The 19,588-nt window shown below is 38.5% G+C and overlaps 1 protein-coding gene across 1 annotated transcript in view; it reads left to right on the forward strand.

Annotated features, from left to right (window-relative positions):
* NRDC (nardilysin convertase) overlaps window positions 1-19,588 on the forward strand; it is a 46,487-nt gene that overhangs the window by 13,206 nt on the left and 13,693 nt on the right. The window contains exons 5-21 of the mRNA XM_030571919.1: window positions 404-477; window positions 1,510-1,605; window positions 2,787-2,909; window positions 4,552-4,609; window positions 5,835-5,908; window positions 6,157-6,226; window positions 6,686-6,763; window positions 7,211-7,331; window positions 7,415-7,473; window positions 8,506-8,560; window positions 9,724-9,828; window positions 10,084-10,207; window positions 10,790-10,876; window positions 11,516-11,635; window positions 14,154-14,205; window positions 16,384-16,534; window positions 18,695-18,822. Of these exons, the coding sequence (XP_030427779.1) occupies window positions 404-477; window positions 1,510-1,605; window positions 2,787-2,909; window positions 4,552-4,609; window positions 5,835-5,908; window positions 6,157-6,226; window positions 6,686-6,763; window positions 7,211-7,331; window positions 7,415-7,473; window positions 8,506-8,560; window positions 9,724-9,828; window positions 10,084-10,207; window positions 10,790-10,876; window positions 11,516-11,635; window positions 14,154-14,205; window positions 16,384-16,534; window positions 18,695-18,822 (1,575 nt within the window). The remainder of the gene's footprint in view (window positions 1-403; window positions 478-1,509; window positions 1,606-2,786; window positions 2,910-4,551; window positions 4,610-5,834; window positions 5,909-6,156; window positions 6,227-6,685; window positions 6,764-7,210; window positions 7,332-7,414; window positions 7,474-8,505; window positions 8,561-9,723; window positions 9,829-10,083; window positions 10,208-10,789; window positions 10,877-11,515; window positions 11,636-14,153; window positions 14,206-16,383; window positions 16,535-18,694; window positions 18,823-19,588) is intronic.

Genomic DNA, 19,588 nt, shown 5'->3' on the forward strand with positions numbered 1-19,588 from the left:
TGGCCACTGTTGGAGATAAGAATCAGGCTCGATGGACCACTGATATGATCATTCTCAGGATGTAAAGGCAGATAACCATGCATCCTATGATACCATGTCCTGCCAATGCACTTCAGCTCCAAAGAGCTGGGGGCCTTGCTTTTTTTTTTTCCTTCAGTTTTTAAGAACTCTTATAAATTGGCTTTATAAAATTTTCTATAAAGGCTTTAAGAACTCGTGAAAATATAGTTTAGAATTAAAACATTTCTGACTTAATGCAAATCCTAAATGTAAAAACAGTGGATGATGTTTATCATAAAAACTGAGTTTTTTATTATAGAAAATCTTTTTTTTGTTTTGTTGTTCTGCTCACTAGACAATAGGGGGAAATGAAATTTACCTTTTTTAATTTTTTATTTTTTAGGTGGGCACAGTTCTTCATTCACCCACTAATGATCAGGGATGCAATTGACCGGGAAGTTGAGGCTGTGGACAGTGGTAAGTGTAATGTTCTTGTCACCATTATTCTTCAGAATGTTTGGTGCTTGGTATAACAATATATTGCAAAACTCCCCACTTAAAGTACTGAATTTATTTAGATTCTGTTTCTCTCAAATGTAACCAATATGCTCCACTTCTAATTCACCACATGTTCTAATAAGGCCCAAAGTAGTATCTAATTGGGCAGGGAGTACCTACGTTTTCTGACACTAAGGCAGTACATATATCTGACAGAAGCATGTCTGAAAAACTTTGCTAAATCAGTGAAGCAAAACAAAACTGATACACAGAATGAAAAAGAACTAAGTTATAGGTAATCTGCAAAGAGGTGAAAAGGTTGCTGCTGCTTTTTGATGCTCTGATACATAAAGACGACCTGAAAGGGGTGAGCTTTTAAGGAAATATTAAAAATATTTGTTGTTCTTGTTTAAGTTAGGAATTCTAAGTCTAGTCTTCCCTGATTTTGTTAGAGGACATACTAACGGCCCCAAATGTGTATTGTCAACTTTCTCATCCCTTCCACTGAAAGTGGAGCAATAGGATCTTTAACAAGGACATCTTTTTTCCTCTGAAATGCTTCTCAGGGGGCTGAGTTAAATTTTAAGTTATTAACAAAAACAGAGTTTAAAACAGTCTAAGGATCCCTCATGTTTCAGTGTTCAATCTCTTGATTTCATAATTCTGCTGGAGTTCCAGTGTAGATAAACTTTGGCTATAAAATACAAGGAATAGTAATATTTAAACTGTTCTGTTTTACTTTTAAAAAGATCCAATTCTGCAAGGTATTGCCTGTCCTCCATTCCCACTGAATGGAAGTTGAGGACATGCAAAACGTTGCACGATTGGGCACTAAATGCCTCCCTGCTTCTCAGTTTCCCCTTCCCTCTCCGTACTCGGCTTCTCAGCAATGAACTGGGGTTTTGTTCTCTTCTCTGTTCATTTTGAGCACAGAGGGTAAGTATTAGTTACGTAGCAACATTGCCTCACATACTGGTGATTAATAGAGTACTAATGCTTTAAAATTAACAGAGTATCAACTAGCAAGACCCTCTGATGCAAACAGAAAGGAAATGCTGTTTGGAAGCCTTGCCAGGCCTGGGCATCCTATGAAGAAATTCTTTTGGGGTATGTTCTTCTCTGACATTCTAAGACTTCATGAAACATGTGGTGTAAAAAAAGGTAGCAAAATGTCTTAACGATATGGGATTATTTGTAGTATTGCACTAAAATCTGGTGGCAGTTGAAATGCATGAAAATAGTTCTTCATTCTGAATAGAGTAAAACACTTTGGGATAAAAGGTGCAACATCTATTTAATATATTTTCAATGGTAGCCCTTCTGTTTAGCTGCTGCTAATTAGACTGACTCATGGTCATTTTGTGTAAGTGTTACTGGTGATGCTCTCAAGGGAAGCCCTGGTTTGCATAACCTCTTGTCTTTTTCCTTTAAAAATCTTTGGAAAAATAAGATTTGTATTTGGACATAAAAGAAAAAGTACATGTGGGCTCACAGGAACTGAGTCTGGGAAGATATTTCAAAAGAGTTGGTTCAGTCTCAGGGCTGCAGTAGCAGCTGAAGAGTTGCTTCACTGCTATTCCACAGCCTTGTGGGTGGGAGAGAATTCACTTCACATGGTCTCGGGAGAGCCTTTCTGCACCAAGCCCCAAGTGTGCTGATGTGCATAAGTTACAAGGTAACGCTTGTGTTAAATCCTATCAGCTTTGAAATCTAGTCAGGTTAAAAAATGGAGTGTGGTTCCATGTGCTACATCTACAGCTGAATCTCTCCTGACAAGTGATTTGTAAAACTTCAACAGATTTTCCTTTCTTCTTCTTTTTTTTTTTTTTTAAAGTTTTGCAATAGGGGAAAGAGAGCATTGCATAAACAGGAAACAAAAAAGGCATACACCAAGAGCTGTCCACAGTGCACAAAGTGGCCATACAGAAAACACTTTTTCTTGAAATATTTACTTGTAACAATACTAAATAAAAACTGATTGAAGTGTAACTTCAAAGTTGATGTTCCTTTAACTCTGTTTTCTAGCAGTTTGTGTGTGTTAATACAGAACCTTAACATTAGTTAAAAAAAAATTCTGTGTATGTTTTCAGCATTTCTTCATGGTTTTATGCCATTAGAAGACTCTGTGCCAGATCCTGTATCCCTTGCACATGCAGAATTCTTGTTGGCTTTACTGGGAGTTTTTGGTACTCAAGGAGTCCAAGACTGGGTTCTGTGATCTTATGTTATATGAGACTCTGGCATATCAGTATCCAGATAACTGACCATTTTTAAAAATATATTTACAGGCAATGCAGAGACACTCAAACATGAGCCTAAAATGAATAATATTGATACCTACACCAGGCTGAGGGATTTCTGGCAGCGCTATTACTCTGCTCACTATATGACTTTAGTCGTCCAATCTAAAGGTAACAGCAGTTGTTGCTTAAAAACAGTCAGTTATTTATTGCTTTGAAGTAATGGTCTGTTTCAATCTCAGCTCAGCACTATCCCCATCTGCTTAAGTAATGCTTCACGTCTGTGACTTGTATTGTTCTACAAGCTTGTCAGGCAAGCATCTATGTATATAGCTTTTAAACATTTAAATTAGTTTATGGGACTGTCTTGGAGATCTAACCATCAGTTGTGAAATACCTAACCAGGGAACCACAAGCTTGAATCCTGGCTTGACTCTCACCTGTCTTTGATCTCCTTACATTGATTTCCAGCAGCTTACTTTTTTGTTTTTTCAGGTGAGATCTTAACACAGAGGATCTGTCTTCTCTGAATGGAGACTAGAGATTTTTTTGCCTTTTTTCAGTGGAAATTAGGGGTTTGTCCTGGGCAAAACTGAATGCAGCTGAAGGTGACAACATTTCAGTGGTGAAATGATTTTATAGTGTGGGCTGATAGATTATATAAATGACATCCTAATCGACTTTGTGTTAGGTCTCAGTTCAGCAAAGCACTTAAGCTTGAGGTTAAAGGGAGTTTATCATGCTTAATTAAGCATGTGCTTGAGACCTTTATTCAATAGGGATAGACTTAAGCAAACTCTTGAAGTTAGGTATGGGCTTAAGTGCTGCTTTTGAGTCTCAAATTCTCTGTGCCTCAGTTCTCCCTCTGCAAAAATAGGAATGATACCTTTTCTTCTCTGGCCTTTATTTTTCCTATCTAGACTATGCTTTTCAGGGCAGAGCTTGTGTGTTATCAGACTTCTGTACAGTACCTATCAGGTTAGAGCTTCTAGAGATGCGACTATAATAATGGAAAACATGCTAAGTTGGATGCATTGGACTTGGGTAGTATTTGCAAACGGCAGATTACATTGATAGTAGTTCTATTGATTTTGCTTGTGATTGGAAGAAATGCATGGGAGCCACTAGCCCTGCAAGTCATCTCCATAGTCCCATCTCTGTTAAAGAAATGTCGTATTTTTCCTTTTCTATAAAAATCATCACTTTTCCTGTGAGATAGGGAGCAGTACTGTATTGGTTGGAATGCAGAATTCTTGCTAGTCACACTTCTGCTATTTCATAATTTTTGTGAGCTGTTAACTTTTTCTCTTGCTTCCTTATAAAGGAATGATTATATAAAGTGCTTCTCGTGATACTCTGCAATATGCTACTTAGTTGCACAACTACATCATATTTGCCTTTTCTCAGACTGCTGCATCTGTTCTGTCCTTGAGGTGATTGAACAAATCTAATATATTAAGGCATTTTGCAAATCCCAAAGCTGTTAATGCTTATAAACAGGCTCTCCAGCTCCACCAGTCTTTCAATATCAGTCTTAATAAGCGTGGTGTGCAGGTGATACAGAGCAACATCAAGACATGATCAAAGGCCAGGTTTATATGAGGTTTGGGAAAATCAGAGTCAACCCAACAGGTTTTGATGTTTGCAGTCCAGCACTTACCAATTTAGAGAGAACTGGCCTGTTACCTCCCTACATTAACTTGAGCAAATAGAGCAGGATTGGTAACCTGCCCTTACTATCCTGAGAATCTGCCTTTGTCCTTCAGTAAGATGTTTTTGGTTTTTGTTTGTTTTTTCTCTCTCTCCTTACTAGAAACTCTGGATACTTTGGAAAAGTGGGTGACTGAAATCTTCTCAGCGATCCCAAATAAGTAAGATTTTTTTCTGATTACTTTCTTACATGGAAGCTGTGAAATTACATTGCAGACTTACAAAATTCCATGCATGCACCGTTCAAAACTGTTGAGATTTTTAAAATGCCATTACCTCTATTATTGAGGAAATTATCCCCTTCTGAGTGAATACTGGTTGACTTTGGAGGTTAAAAGTTAAGTTTTTTTTATTTTGCTTAAATATTTCTTAATGTGTTTGCATAGCAAGTTTTAAGGATTTAAGATGCTATGAGGTATCTGCCTGAAGTTGGAGTGTGATTGGCATCTGCTACACCTGTGGTGATGCCTTGTTGACTCCTGTGGTTGAATGGAAAATTATAATTGCGGTTGCAACATTCTAAATCTTACATCATTGCTTTGTGTTTAGATAAATGGCAGCAAGTTACAGCTGAATCATGGTTTGTGGTGATTGTTAGCTGTCATCTTTATAACTACAACAGGTTTTGATTGTGGCTTTTCAAACTAATACAGTATAATCCAGTATATCATGCTGTCTAAAATGGACATATAATCCAAATGTGCTCTTAACCTTAAAATTGCTGAATTTGTAGGGTGTGCCCCTCAATTAACAATAAAATATAAATAAAACAATGTTACCAATTTGTGGCTGAAAATGATTGTTTCCCCCATCTCATACCTACCATTTTGGTGTGAATGCTTCTTGATGTGTTACAGAACACTGAGTGATTTACACACACTTCCTCAAACTGCAAATTCCTGCTGACAAAATATTTGTTTAAAGATAGATAAGTAAATAAAAGAGTGCTATGTGAATATCTCTTAGAAATCCAAGAGGGATAGGGCTCTCACAACCTACCACTCACTTAACATGGCGTGGTGGTGGGGTCTGTGTGTGGATTTTGTGATATTCTTGCCTGCACCTGCTCCAAATTCCTGTTCCAGGCTAACTTCGGGAGGTTCGGTGCCATCAGTGGAGTGATGTGCCCAAAGTTTCGGGGGCAGGGTTTGTGGAAGTAGTCATGGGACTGTGAATGTCATATTCTCTTTTTTTCGGGATGTGTGTAGCTCTTGTGCCCTAATCCAGAGTCACATCAAAAGACTAGACATTTTGGTTCTCTAGGGGCTTGAGGTTATCATCACTTCTGGACCGTGGGCATAAAGCAGCTTGTACGTGCCTCTGTGTGACCCTGGATCATGACCAGTAAACATCATGCTACATACTTCTATTTTATTTTTTTTTAAGTGGCTTACCCAGGCCAAGCTTTGGTCACCTGACACAGCCTTTTGACACACCAGAATTTCACAAACTTTACAGAGGTGAGTGAACTGATTTCTTCTTTCTGTATTAAGTGTTCTAACTTGGAACTGTGTATACCACTGTGCAGATTCTTATCCATTCTGTTTTAAAATAGACAATATATTTTTGTTTTAATAAGGTAGGGTTATGTATTTTTCCCACTACTTTCTGCATTAAATACAATATTTTGCCCACTTCTGATTTATCAGACTTTGAGACAGGAGCAGTAATGTATTTGCATTTAATTAATACATTTCTTCGTGTTCAGTTTTTCCAGTCAGAAAAGTTCATTCATTGAGCATCACCTGGGCACTTCCCCCACAGGATCAGCATTACAGGTCAGGATGGACAACATCTTATTGATAACACATGCTTGACTGTAGGGGAGGGGGAATGCTCTAAATAACTGAGGCTCTTAGGATTTGTTCATGTTGCAAGTTGTGCTGGTTTAAGTAAAGATGTGTTTTTTAAAATTAATCTAAAACTAGTGCAAACCCCTGTGTGGACACTCTTAAACTGATTGATATCTGTTTTATATAGATTAAGTTTAATTGATAATAAGTAAAGGAGCTGTTAATCTCAACGTCCTGATTAATTTTCAGTTGAGTCACTATGTTCTGTCGACCTAAATTCCACTTGTATTTTCAACTTGATATCTCTTTATAGAGATGCTCTTTAAAGACGACACTTGTCACGGGTGAATTGAGCAGTGTATAATGTAGTTGTTTGTCTAGTGACTTGGGATCTTCGCATAAAAGATGTTTTACCTCTTGTCATTGTAAACGTTTTTGTTTTAGGGTGAAGCCGCTTCACTATATCTCCTGGCTAGTGGGACATGAAGGCAAAGGCAGTGTTCTTTCCTTTCTTAGGAAAAAGTATGTGGAGTTCAATATAGTGTCCACTGTAATAAAGTGAAAAATAATATTCTAAAGTGAAAATATTTGGGAAAATTCTTCTAAGATTAAGAGGAGTCAAATTTTCTTGGTAATTCCCTTGCAAGTTTGTGGCAGCCATGTTACTTAGTTTAGGATACTCTGATGATTTACTTCCTCCTAGAAGTAAACTTACTTCCCCTTCTAGAATGTCCTATCTTTCTTTTTTTTAAAAAAAAATTTTATTTCTCAGAGCTTTGCATTATGTTTTGTGAATTGGTAGAAAGGTATCTTGTGGTAGTCTGTTTTGGTATCTCTTTGAAAGTCCTTCAGGCAGTCCTTTTGTTATGCAAGTCAGAAATAAGCTCAAATAAGTATGCTGTAATTACAGCCATACTTCAGGATAGCTTTTAACTGGAATAATGGATACTGAGTTTAAATCTTCAATAGATTTTGGGCTCTGGCATTATATGGAGGAAATGGTGAGACAGGATTTGAACAGAACTCCACCTACTCTATCTTCAGCATTTCTGTGACTTTGACTGATGAAGGTTACAAGCACTTCTATGAGGTAAACCTTATTGCAACTTGGATTTCTGACCATTTTGGTATTTTCAGATGTCAAAAACTTGATCAGTTTGTCTTTGTCTTCAGGTTGCACATGTTGTATTTCAGTATCTGAAGATGTTGCAGCAAAGGGGGCCAGATAAAAGGTAACGATTTAAATCCTTTGTAGTGTGTGTTTTTATCTTTTTACTTTTTTGATAATTATATATTAGAACAGATGGAATGGATCAGTGGTGGAAAATAACTTATTAAAAAAAGCCCCAGGACTTGTAGGTCACCATAAAAAGGCAATGTGACAAACAGCAGTGGAGTGGTAACTGTCACCTACTGGAGTTTGCTGACTGCTCTTGTATGCTTTTAGCCAAAAGGCTAGTGTTCAGAGAGCACAATCTTATGTGCTCTTACCTTATGATATTTCCATGTGAATGATCCAAGTGCTCTGATTTTAGGGTTAGGAAAATAGCACCGGTTTAACTTAAACTGTTTTTTAAACCAATAGAAGTAAACTGATGCTAGCTCCTGCTTATGGACAGTTATTTCTGCTTAAGAGCAGTTTATTTTGGCTTAAGTTAAAATTGTTACTAACAGACTTAAGGTAGACCAAGTAAGCCTGTTTTAAAGCAAAATAAGTGTCCATTCAGCATTTTGCACTGGTTAACTAAATTAGTTTAAAATAATACTGCAGTTAAACTGGTTCTATTCAGCATGTCCTTAGTGGAGAGCAAAAAAGCAAGAAGTGGCGAATTCTGTCCTAAGGAATTGCTAAAGACATCCCTGGATGCCACATAGTAAGTTCAAGCATTTCTGAATTTGGTGTAGTAGTCAGAGCCTGAGACTAGAAGTCATGAGTTGTGGGTTCTGTTTTTGGTTCTTTCATTAACTTGCTGTCTGATCTTGACTATTTTGTGATTTGCTCTCTCCATCTATAATAAGGGCATGATTATTTGCAGGAATAATAAGGGCCAACTGACAATGGTAAACTGCTTTTGAGATTCCCAGATAAAAGGAGTTGTATGTGTATTCGAGTGCACATCTCATCAGATCTCAGATGTATGAAGAATTATTGGAGAGAAACTGACTTCAGTTTCCACTATGATATCTTACCTAGAAATGGTGTTTCATTCATGTCTTGGTAATAAATGTTGCAATGTAATGGGGAAACTTTTTTCCTCCTACAGAATTTGGGAAGAGATCCAGAAGATTGAAGCTAATGAATTTCATTACCAAGAACAGGTACTGGTTAATCTTCATCAGTTGCTTTCTGTGCGTAGCTTGTCTGTCAGAGGATTTGAAATTGCTGATCTCGCAATACTTTGAAAACATAGGTAAGATGAGGCGGAACAAGAATGTGTTAAACATAAGAAATTCATATTTTAGGTAGAGAAATGTTAGACTTTGACTTGTGAAATTGTCCTTTTAACAAAACCAAAACATAACTTGAATTTTTTGCATGTGGTGCTCTTCCAAAGGCTGTCATCCCTTTCATCACGTTTTGATCTTCTTTGATCTTTTCCTTGCTTATTATGCTTATTCCTTGCTATTATGGTCTGTTTCTCTTTATCTTCCGATTTTATATTGTAAAATCCTTGCAGATGGAACCTTGTCTGATTTACCTGTAGGGTGGTATGAATCCGTTTCTGAATTGTGGATTGCAGTTAGGCTAAATAGATAAACTCACAGCTTCTGATTTTCCTCTTAGGACTGGAGAAAAACTTGTTGTAGACTTCACTGCATAAATCACATGCTAAAGACCTTGTACCACTTGGTAATCACACCTGGGACAATTGGCATTTGTAAAAAACCAGGAACAGCTACTGTTTGTATATGCCAGTAGTTCTCAACCTGTTTACCATTGCGGGACATGTATGTGGCCCACAGTGTGTTATGTGGGCTGCATCCAATATAACTTGTATGGCCCTGAGGATTTCGCTTGGGCTGCAGCTCTGTGCTGATTGGGCTGCAAGGTCCTACGGGCCGCAGGTTTAGAACCACTGGTATATGCCTTGCCTCCTCATGATCCAGCCAATGACATAATGCAATGCCTTTTTTCCCTAGTGTAGACAGATCAATAATTGTAGCCAGGATTATACAGTTGTTCTTGATTTTGTAAAAGTAAAATCAGATGCAACTTCTCTGCAGCTAGTCACAAGATAGGGAGAAAGCAGAAACCTTTTCATTAGTGTTTCTTGCTAAGGATGAGCCCTCTAATGTTGCAGGGCTGGAGAGAAGTGGGTGTTTGACTATCCTGAATAAGGATTTGTTTATGAATTGCATTTAGGCTCAATAACCAAAACTAAAACTCAACAAGTGCAGCACACAATAAATTGTACTTAGCAAAAAATAAAGTTAAAATTTCAGATGTCTGATGAGTGAAACACCATTTTACTTATTTACAGACTGATCCAGTTGATTATGTGGAAAGCCTTTGTGAAAATATGCAGTTGTTTCAGAAAGAGGACTTTTTGACAGGAGACCAGCTTTTGTTTGAATACAAACCTGATGTAAGTAGCACTGTAGCTCTGAGCATGTATATTTGAGGTGTACAAGTTTGGGACCTTCAGACATATTGGAATGGGTTTTCTAAATTACTTGCATTGCTTCTGTAATGAAGAAAAATTTAGAAAGCAGATTGCTTGATTAAGAGTAGATGTGTTATCTTTTTTATCTTCTGGATTTTCAGAGTAATTTTAAATTTTACAGATTGACAGACACAGCTAAAGTTGCATTTGAACTTGGATATTGGTTTATCTTTGTAGGTCATCGCTGATGCCCTTAACCAGCTCTGCCCTCAGAGAGCCAACCTGTTTCTCCTGTCTGCTGCCAATGAAGGAAAATGTAACCTGAAGGAGAGATGGTTTGGGACACAGTACAGTGAGGAAGGTAAACTGACCCTTTTAAGTGTCTGAGGTCACAGAGCCTATTAATCAGGATGGCAATACAGCATGCAAGTACATAGGAGTGGGAGGATGATTTCTCAACTGTGATCTTGACCTTATGATGAGTCAGTAGAGGCTTAAGTGTTCTGTCCTATTCTGTAGCAACTTTTTTTCTGTCTGTAGCATTGGCTGAGTCCCCTTCTCTACACCTCATAGGCAGGTCCTTTTGTTACAGGGTCTTTTTTTGGGAGGTGGAGAGTCATGCTGAGTCTTCCAATCCCCCAAGTCAGTACTGAATAGAGATTAAAACTTACATAATGAAGGCTAAGGCGATATGTTTTTGGTAACGTGATGCTAATGCACAGCCTTGTGTTTAAAGAATGATGATTTGTTTATAAGTTTGCTTAAAGTGAGGTTTGAGCAGAGGCTTAAGGAGAGGCTGGGAAGGTGAGCCAAATGGCATCAGGAAAGGAGGCCCAGTCTTTGTGCAGACAGGCATGGAGACAAACCTCTAAAGGAAAGAAATATTATGTGAAGGGTCTGCGGCTAGATAGCTTATCTGCTTTTAATTTAATGTTTTTCACAGATATTGACAAATACTGGAGTGATTTATGGGCCAGTGACTTTCAGTTAAATGAGGACTTGCACCTACCTGAAGAAAATAAATATATAGGTGAGTGAGACACTAGTATCTAGTGGACTGTATCATTTTTCTCTTTCCTGACGTTCCCTTTGAGGATAGGGATTTTCCCAGGACATGGTCTTTATTTTCCTTTTTTATGAATGTTTTTAATGTTTTTTAAATAAACTGTTTCAACTGGAATAGAGAGAAAATATGGAAACATTTTGTTTCTGAATTTTTGTTACAGACTTTTATAATTTAAAATTTATGGCCAAATTTGACTTGACAATGCCTCTTTAAAATACTCCTTAGTACAAGGACCAGGTAACAAAGCAGAGCAGCCATGGTGCACTTGTGAATCGCTTGCATGTAGCTATAAACAATGGTACCTGGATTAGTGAGAGCAATATTAGGTTATTCCTTGCTCTTCTGGGGGGAAAACACAGACCCTTAAATAGCATCTGGATCTGTTAATAAAGCAAAAAAACCCAAAAAACTTCTCTTGAACAGGCTATAAAAGGCCTCTTCTCTTTACGTTACCCATCCATACTTCATCAAAGGGAAGTCTGCAACTGAATGTACTATAGTGACATCAGAGAGGAGAGCAGCCAGCTTACAGTTTTGAAACCTGCACGCTTGTGTTAATGGCTGTGGAACCACAGTAACCCACATATTCTGTTTCTGCATTAGCCACTGACTTTGCTCTGAAAGCACCTGATTGCCCAGAGTCGGAATATCCTGTCCGAATACTAAGCACACAACAAGGCTGTCTGTGGTACAGGAAGGATGACAAATTCAAAATTCCCAAAGGTAATGCCTATTAACTGATAAATTACACAATGTGCGAAGCAAAACTTTTCATATGCAGTAGTAGGCATCTAAAATAGTTCTAGAAATTTATTTAGAGTTAGGACTTGTAGCTCCATTTTCAAACAGCACTGAGCATCACTCCAGTTGCCATTGCACTTATAAACCCTCTTTTTTTTTGTGCTTAGCTCCTTGTTTAGGTGGCTTTGGGTTGGAGCTTGGTGTTCAGATTTTTGGCTAGGGAGTTATAATCCTGCACTACATAGTTCTCCCTCCCCGCCCCCCCCCCCAGCTAGTTGTTCAAAAATCTTGCTTCTGCTCCTCTTCCCTGCCATTCCTAGTTTCAGTTGGTGGTGCTGTCTGGGTTTTAGAATGTGGAATCTTGAGGACATCCATTCCTTGTTTGGACTGTTGTTTCATTGGATTTTGCCTGACTATTGTTTGTGGTTTATAAGCCTGCTTGAAGTGATGATAAATTCTAAGTGTCGCTTGCATTTGGCCTAGTAATTGTGGTAGTCCCTAGAGGTCCTAATCAAAGTGACTGGGTTCCATTGTGTGAGGCACTACACGTACATATCCGCACACCCCAAAAGACAGTTCCAGCCCAAGAGTTTACAGTTGAGGTAACTGATTCAAGTGTGACTTGCAGGGAGCATGTGGTCTCTTTAGACACTTAATTTCCAGCCCATGAACAAAAACTTTCTCCCTGTCTGCTATCACTGGTGCATTAAAATATTGTATAATTTCTGTTTCATTAATCTCTATTCTGCACTACTTTAAAATATTGTGTTAATCTTTTAGGTGTTTATGTCCCAAAGGTAAAGATTCAACATCTTTCAAAACCGAAAAGACAATTTCATGCACATGCTGTCTATGGAGAACTGTCTGGCACAGCAGTTTTTACTAACTGGAATACCAGACCATGTTGTCTGGGGGCTTTCTTTAGGGCTACCAGTAGGATGATTCATGAACACTCCTCCTTTTTTTTTTTTTTTTTTTTTAAAGGATAACTTTTTTGCTTAGAGCTAAACAGCTCTAAAGGCCAGAGCTGGAGCCATGCTTTGAGAATCCCTAAAGACTCGGTAAAGTATATTTCAAGACTAGGCACCAAGAGGTCTGAGTGCTGGTGCTGGCAAAGCACCTAATCTCTTCAGGTCTCATTTCACCATATATAAAATGTAGATTAGTATCATTTACGTTTTACATATGGTGAAATGAGACACCACTTCACAAGATTGATTGGACCCCATTCGTGTTTGTAAAGAGCTTTGACATTGTTGAATGGTTAGTGCTGTAGAAGTGTAGATTATTGTTAATATACCTCTAATACAGTGAGAACCACGAAAACAAATACTTATTATTTACTACTCAGTGGCACTATAGCTGATGTATAAGCTTGGAAGGATTAGATTTTGAGCAATAAATGTTGATTTCACTGTACAAACAGACAGAAAAAATATTTCCATCAATGATGATTGAAATTTACTGATAGGCAAAGTAAGAAAAATGCTGGGATCTTTACTTATGTATTTTGACATGTGACACTGACAATTTATATTTTAATGGTTATAAAGCTTTAGCTTTTTGAAAATCAGTGACTGTCATTAAATAATTGTCTCCTCTCCCTTATCTGACCCCCTTCTAATTACCTGTAACAGTGAACATTTAAATTTATTTAAAAAAATGCTTAAAAATAAACCATCAATATTATTCATCTATTTTTTAATCAAGTTTTACCAAGCCTACTATAATCTGATAGTTATTTCCCATTCTAAGTACTGGGAAATACTGCAATATTTCCATTACCACTATTTAATAACTGTTTGACAAATGATGACTTCTTTTGAAAGTGTAACTGAGGGCAGAATTTTGCAGACAGAATATCTTGCTCTGGAAAGGAATCCACTTTGACTCTACGGGCTTGGTGGTTACAAGAACCTTACGTTTTTCCCTTTAAACTGAGAACATGTGATCTTGAATCATTGAGACTCCATAAATGCAGAAATAGTGTTGCCATTTTTGAGTTACTGTTTTCAGGCAGGATGGCATTTCAGTTTTCAGTGGGTGATGCTCTTTTAGCTTTTGTATATTTTTAGAAATTGTTTTAGAACCTTTACATTGCTTTAAATAAAGGCATAACATTAATTTTTTGCAAATATAATCCAAATGCATAAAGATAAGGTCTCCACCTCAGTCAGATTACAATCTGATTATGTATTATCGGTTATCAAACAAAATATGCCTTTTACTGTGCCTCCCATAGTATAAATGTCCCCCCCCCCCACACCAAAGTTCAATTGCTACCCAGTATTTTGCAGTGAAGATTTAAAGGGTAAGTGGGGATGGAAGGGAACTACTTTGGTGATTCAGCATAGATAAAAATGTTGTCTCACCTGAACAAATATTTACAAGCGGGGCTCAAATAAAATAACTGACAGGAAATGGCAAATGGGGTGACGGAAAAGGCAATTAATGTTGCTGTGTTTCTGTAGTTGCTCATTTGTGGTGTTTTTTTTTCCAGCTTATATACGTTTCCATCTGATATCTCCACTGATACAGCAGTCTGCAGAGAAGTAAGAATTTACCTTTCTCATGCTTACCTTGCAGAGCAGTTAAAATTACTATACAGGGTTAAAAACAAACCCCACCCCCACCCCACCTCCATTAACTTGAAGTTAAAACATAACAATTGGGTTTCCTCTTTCACATTCTTTACAGTTCAGTAGTTTTGGGGGAAAGGGAGAAGTGTTTGTGTAGGAGAAGGGAAGTGTATAAGACTTTGGTACAGTTTTCCCATGGTGAAGGGCAGGCAAAATGCAAGTGACACAATAGTACAGTGACTCCTCACTTAACATTGTAGTTCTGGTCCTGAAAAATGCTGCTTTAAGCAAAACAATGATAAGCAAATCCAATTTCCCAGTAAGAGTTAATATAAATGGGGGGGAGGTTCCAGGGAATTTTTTTTTTTTTTTGCCAGACAAGACTATATATTTTTTTATACACACAGTAAAAGTTTTAAACAAACAATTTAATACAATGATGATTGTGAAGCTTGGTTGAGGTGGTGAAGTCAGAGGGTGGAATATTTCCCAGGTAATGCCTTACTGCTAAATGATGAACTAGCACTTGGCTGAGCCCTCAAGGGTTAACACACTGTTGTTAATATAGCCTCGCACTACAGGGCAGCGGGAATGGTGGGAGGAGAGACTGCATGTCAGAGAGACAGACACACACTGTGTGTGTGTGTGTGTGTGTGTGTGTGTGTGTGTGTGTGTGAGAGAGAGAGAGAGAGAGAGAGAGAGACAGACACACACTGTGTGAGAGAGACGTGCATTGCCCCTTTAAGTACGCTGCCTGCACTCTAAGTACATTGGCTTTTTAAGTAGATCAACGAGTTGAGACAACAGCTGCTGCCAGTAAGCTCCCTCAGTCTTGAGCCCTGGGGGGTGGTGGTGTGTGTGTGTCCCCACCCTCCTGCTCTATGGAGACTGGTTAAAGGAGCAGGGGGAGAGGGACACCCTGACATTAGCACCCCTCTTCTCTTCCCCCTCAACCCCCTCGCACAGCAAGCGGGAGGTTTCCGGGAGCAGCTCCAAGGCAGAGCGCAGGAGCAGCACATGGCAGTCAGGGGAGGGACAGCGGAACTGCCTGGCAATTGATAGCCTGCTGGGCGGCTGCTGCACAGGAAACTTAGGGGAGCGGGGAGCTGATAGGGGGCTGTCGGTGCACCCTGGTTCCAAGCCTCCACCAGCTAGCTCCAATGGGCTGCTCTTTCTGAGAGCAGTGGACAAAGCAGGCAGCTGCCAAACAATGTTACAAGGGAGCATTGCACAACTTTAAAGGAGCATGTTCTCTAATCCATCAGCAATGTAACAACAAAACATTGTTAACCAGGATGATTTAAGTGAGGAGTTACTGTAGCACTGCATCTGCTAGAACAGAATGTTTCTGGGAAGGTTTTGTGATGAAGATTGCCTGTTGTAGATACTCTAGCCAACAACTTGGGGAAAAGTGTGTAGGTGAAGAGGAAAGCGATTGGATTACACTTCAGGGTATGCACCTTGTCCTCCCATTCTTGGCACCCCTACTAGCCCTGAGACCTGTCAGTTGTAACAAACAGTATAGTGACTTTATCATAAGACCACTAAGGAGATGCAAGGGAGGAGTGGGTTTTTTATGTATCTTTGTTAAACTATTTTTTTGCAGGCCTTACTAGAGAAAGTACTGGTCTGAACTTTTAACCAGAAGCAGTTTGTTCTAATTCTTTATGGCACTTAGAATTTTCAATTGGCTAAAAAGGACTTTAAGTAATATCTTTTAATACCTATTAAATCCTAATCATCGCAACTTCCACTTCAAATATAGCTGGTTCTCTCAAATTCCTTTAGCATATTTTCTGTATTAACACCCCAATATTCAACAAATGCACTTTACTATGAGCTGATGTTACTTGAAATATACGTTCTTTATTCTAGTTGGATTTTAAACCACATATAGCAGAGGAACAGAGTTGCTTGTGTACTATCTTGATGTGCCTTGTAAAGTGAATAACTTCTCCTTTTTCATCTGATGCAAAAGTACTTTAATGCCAAAATAACCTCTAGATAGCCCTGGGTTTTTTTGCAGAGAGAGAGAAATACACAGCCTTATGTTTGTAGACTTCTACATTGCCCAGGACTAAATTTCTTGCAGAATACAAATCCTTTTTTAAATTGGGTTTCGTGATTGAAGTCTTAAATGTCTCCATGCAGTGTGGTGCTTTTTGATACTTTCGTAAACATCCTCACCCACAACCTTGCTGAACCAGCATACGAAGCTGATGTTGCTCAACTGGAATACAAACTGGTAGCTGGAGAGCATGGTTTGGTCATTCGAGTGAAAGGATTCAATCATAAATTACCAGTGAGTACTAGCAGTATGTTTTCTCTACTATGAGTCAGCCAGACATTTGCTGGGTATCATTTTCTAAACTATTCACAGTTCTGTCTTTAAATATTGGTGTCTATTAGTGGTCTTTCAACCCATTAATAGTTTTGTATACAGTAAAAAAAAAAAAAAATCAGTCTTCTTATTGAGATGCTCATAAATCTGCAAGAGCAGAGAGAGTGTGTAAGTTTCCAGGTCAGCAGAAAGGCATAGTGACAGGGATTGATGCTGGTGGGAGTGCAGTGGGGAGTCATGCAGGAGATATTCAAGAAAGCTGGGTGTGGAACAGGGTTCCAGAGGTGATCAGATGAATTGTCTGGCCATCTGTTCTAATTACGGAGGAAGAAACTTTCTCAAAATCAACTGACTCCTCTTATTCCTTGTCCCAAAACCAAAAAAAAACCCCACCATAAAATGCCCTATCCCAAACAAAGCTTTTAAGAAAAGGAGAAGCTCTAGAGACTTGTGAAGTCCAGTAGGGACTTTGAGATTGTTGGTGTATTTTACGTAGAAGGCACTCAGATATTATGGTGATGGATAGCAATACAATAATCTAAAACAGATACCATCTCTGTTAACACACTGTCCTTCGTCCTCTCTCTCCACCCAAAATGACTATTTTTAGTAAGGAAGGTTTCCTGGTCTCACATGTTCATTTGAGACACAGGAAATACAGTTGACCTCACATAGTAATTTTCTTGTTGGGATGTTTTCACTGAGAAATGCCCAGCACTATTCACAGTTGTGGAGATATTGAAGCAGCTGCAGATATTTCTAAATAAACCTTTGAACATTGCTTTCCAATATGCACTTTACTTAGCAGTAGATAAGGTTTACTGTCAGACTTCCACTATAAAATACAGTTTTCAAAATCTCTCCTTTTGGACAGCAGTTTTCCATGCTCTTGTGGATTTATTTAAAGTGAGGAAAAAATTGGTATGGCGGGGGTTAGGCATAGGACAATGCAGAAAAACTGTCTTTTTTTTTCTGTAAATTATTTTACACTTGCTCATCTGTAAGCCAGAAATAGTTGAACAAAACAGACATACTTTTGTGTACTGGCTCATCTGTGAGAATAGTATTCTAGATACATTTGCAGCAGAAGGTAGAATTAAGATAAAACTAAGCAATTACAAACCACTTCTGACCGTGCTTGGTTGGGATCTGATTTTATTAGAGGTTAAAAAATTCTTACGCCATGCCACCCTCCTTCTGTGCCCCCCTCATCCCCCACTGCTGGCTTACTTAGAACATGGCAGCCTCAAATGGAGGCTGAGGGAGAGTAAGGGCTTATTTGCACTACCACTTTTACTGGATCAGAGGACTTGGTTACAACACTGTTAAAACTTGTAGGTTAGACTTAACAAGGTGAAAGCCTTGGACAGTTCAAATTGCAACTGGGTCCTTGTGACTTAATTACAGTTGTATATATGAGGCCAAAGTATATCTTTTGAAATATAAACAGTAAAATCTTCAACACGAGGGAGAAGAAAAACCATGGGTGTAGAGAGAATTGAGGCTCTGATCTGTACTAGGTTCTGCAATTTCTTATGCATTCTCAGCTGCCATTAATATACATCATTTTAAAAATGCTCCCCCCCATCCCCCTGCCATTGAGGAGATACAGTAGTCAAAATAAATGAATGTTCTGCTTTCTTAAAGGAGACTGGCAAAGGAGGGTTAATAGATTTGTGCGTGCATGCAACAGGATGTGTTTGTGCTTGTCCTTTATTTTAGAAATATCAGGAACACTGAGTCTTGTCCTCCCTGTATTTGGGAGGACTCCTGGGAGGATGAGAGAACTGGAATGGAGGCTTTTGCAGCCCTCCATTGAAGGGGCCTGGTTGTTGAATCTTTCATAAGGAGAGAGAGTTTTTTTTCCCCCAAATGTTAAAAATGCTTAATCAAAACAGACCCTGGAGATTTAAACAGTCTGACTGAATTCCCTTTCTCTTCTGACTTGATCGGGTATTTTGTGATGTCATCCTACTAATTCTATATTTGTCCAAAAAATAGAGAAGGTTCTGACTTTCTAATATAGAAAAAAAGTCTAGAATTCACATTGATCCTCTTCAGCAAATAATATTCTCCTATTTGGTAAAAATAGCTTAGAAAACATTTTATTTTTCTTTCCAGCTGCTGTTTCAGCTCATCATTGATCACTTGTCTGACTTCAGTTTTACTCCAGCGGTTTTTGAGATGATAACAGAGCAGCTAAAAAAGACCTATTTTAACATTCTTATCAAACCGGAGACCCTGGCCAAGTGAGTGTCTGTAGGGAGATTAAATGTGGATGGGCTTTCTCTGGTTTAGGTGGGATATTGCTAGAGTGGAGTTTTCTCTGCTTTAATTATGTTGTCATGCAGCTGCAGGAGTTCCCTGTTACAAGGATAAATTATTGTGCAGTATTCTGCATGGTCAGTGAATGAAATGAATCTTGGCATCCTCAGGAATAGAGCACAGAACTTCCTGCTTTATAAGAAGTGCTGGTGCAGCTGATTACATAACAAAGCAGAGGTATTTTTTTCATTCATATAAGGGAGTGTGTATTGAATAAATTACAAACCAACAAAAATAAGTGTTAAACTCTTGTCATGCTATCTAATAATCAAGAGGATGGCTTGAGTGGAGGAGCGAGGTAATTTGAGAGCAGTAGAATCAGGCCAATCAGAGCTAACTTTACATACTAATATTAAAGGATCCCTTTCCTGGGGTTTAGCTTTATTAATTCAAGGAATTAGTAATAAGATTGCTCAGTTCATGCCCTCGGTCTGCTCTTGGACCGAAGAACCCTGCGTCAGTACAGCTCAGTGCAGAAGCCTCTCTTCCTTCCAGCGTGCAATTGCTGGCTGATGGAAGGTGGGGCGGGGCTGGCTTCAGCCCTTTTTGGCAGGACCCTGTGATAACCGTCTTGTCCTGATTCCGTGTGAGGCTTGCCAGCCCTATCACATTGGATGCTCTTTAATAAATGAAGATTTTTCTTTATTTTTTTTTCCATACAGCTAATTTTATGGCATAACATAACTATCA

Source organism: Gopherus evgoodei, chromosome 8 (assembly GCF_007399415.2).
Source record: "Gopherus evgoodei ecotype Sinaloan lineage chromosome 8, rGopEvg1_v1.p, whole genome shotgun sequence".
Taxonomy (NCBI): domain Eukaryota; kingdom Metazoa; phylum Chordata; order Testudines; family Testudinidae; genus Gopherus; species Gopherus evgoodei.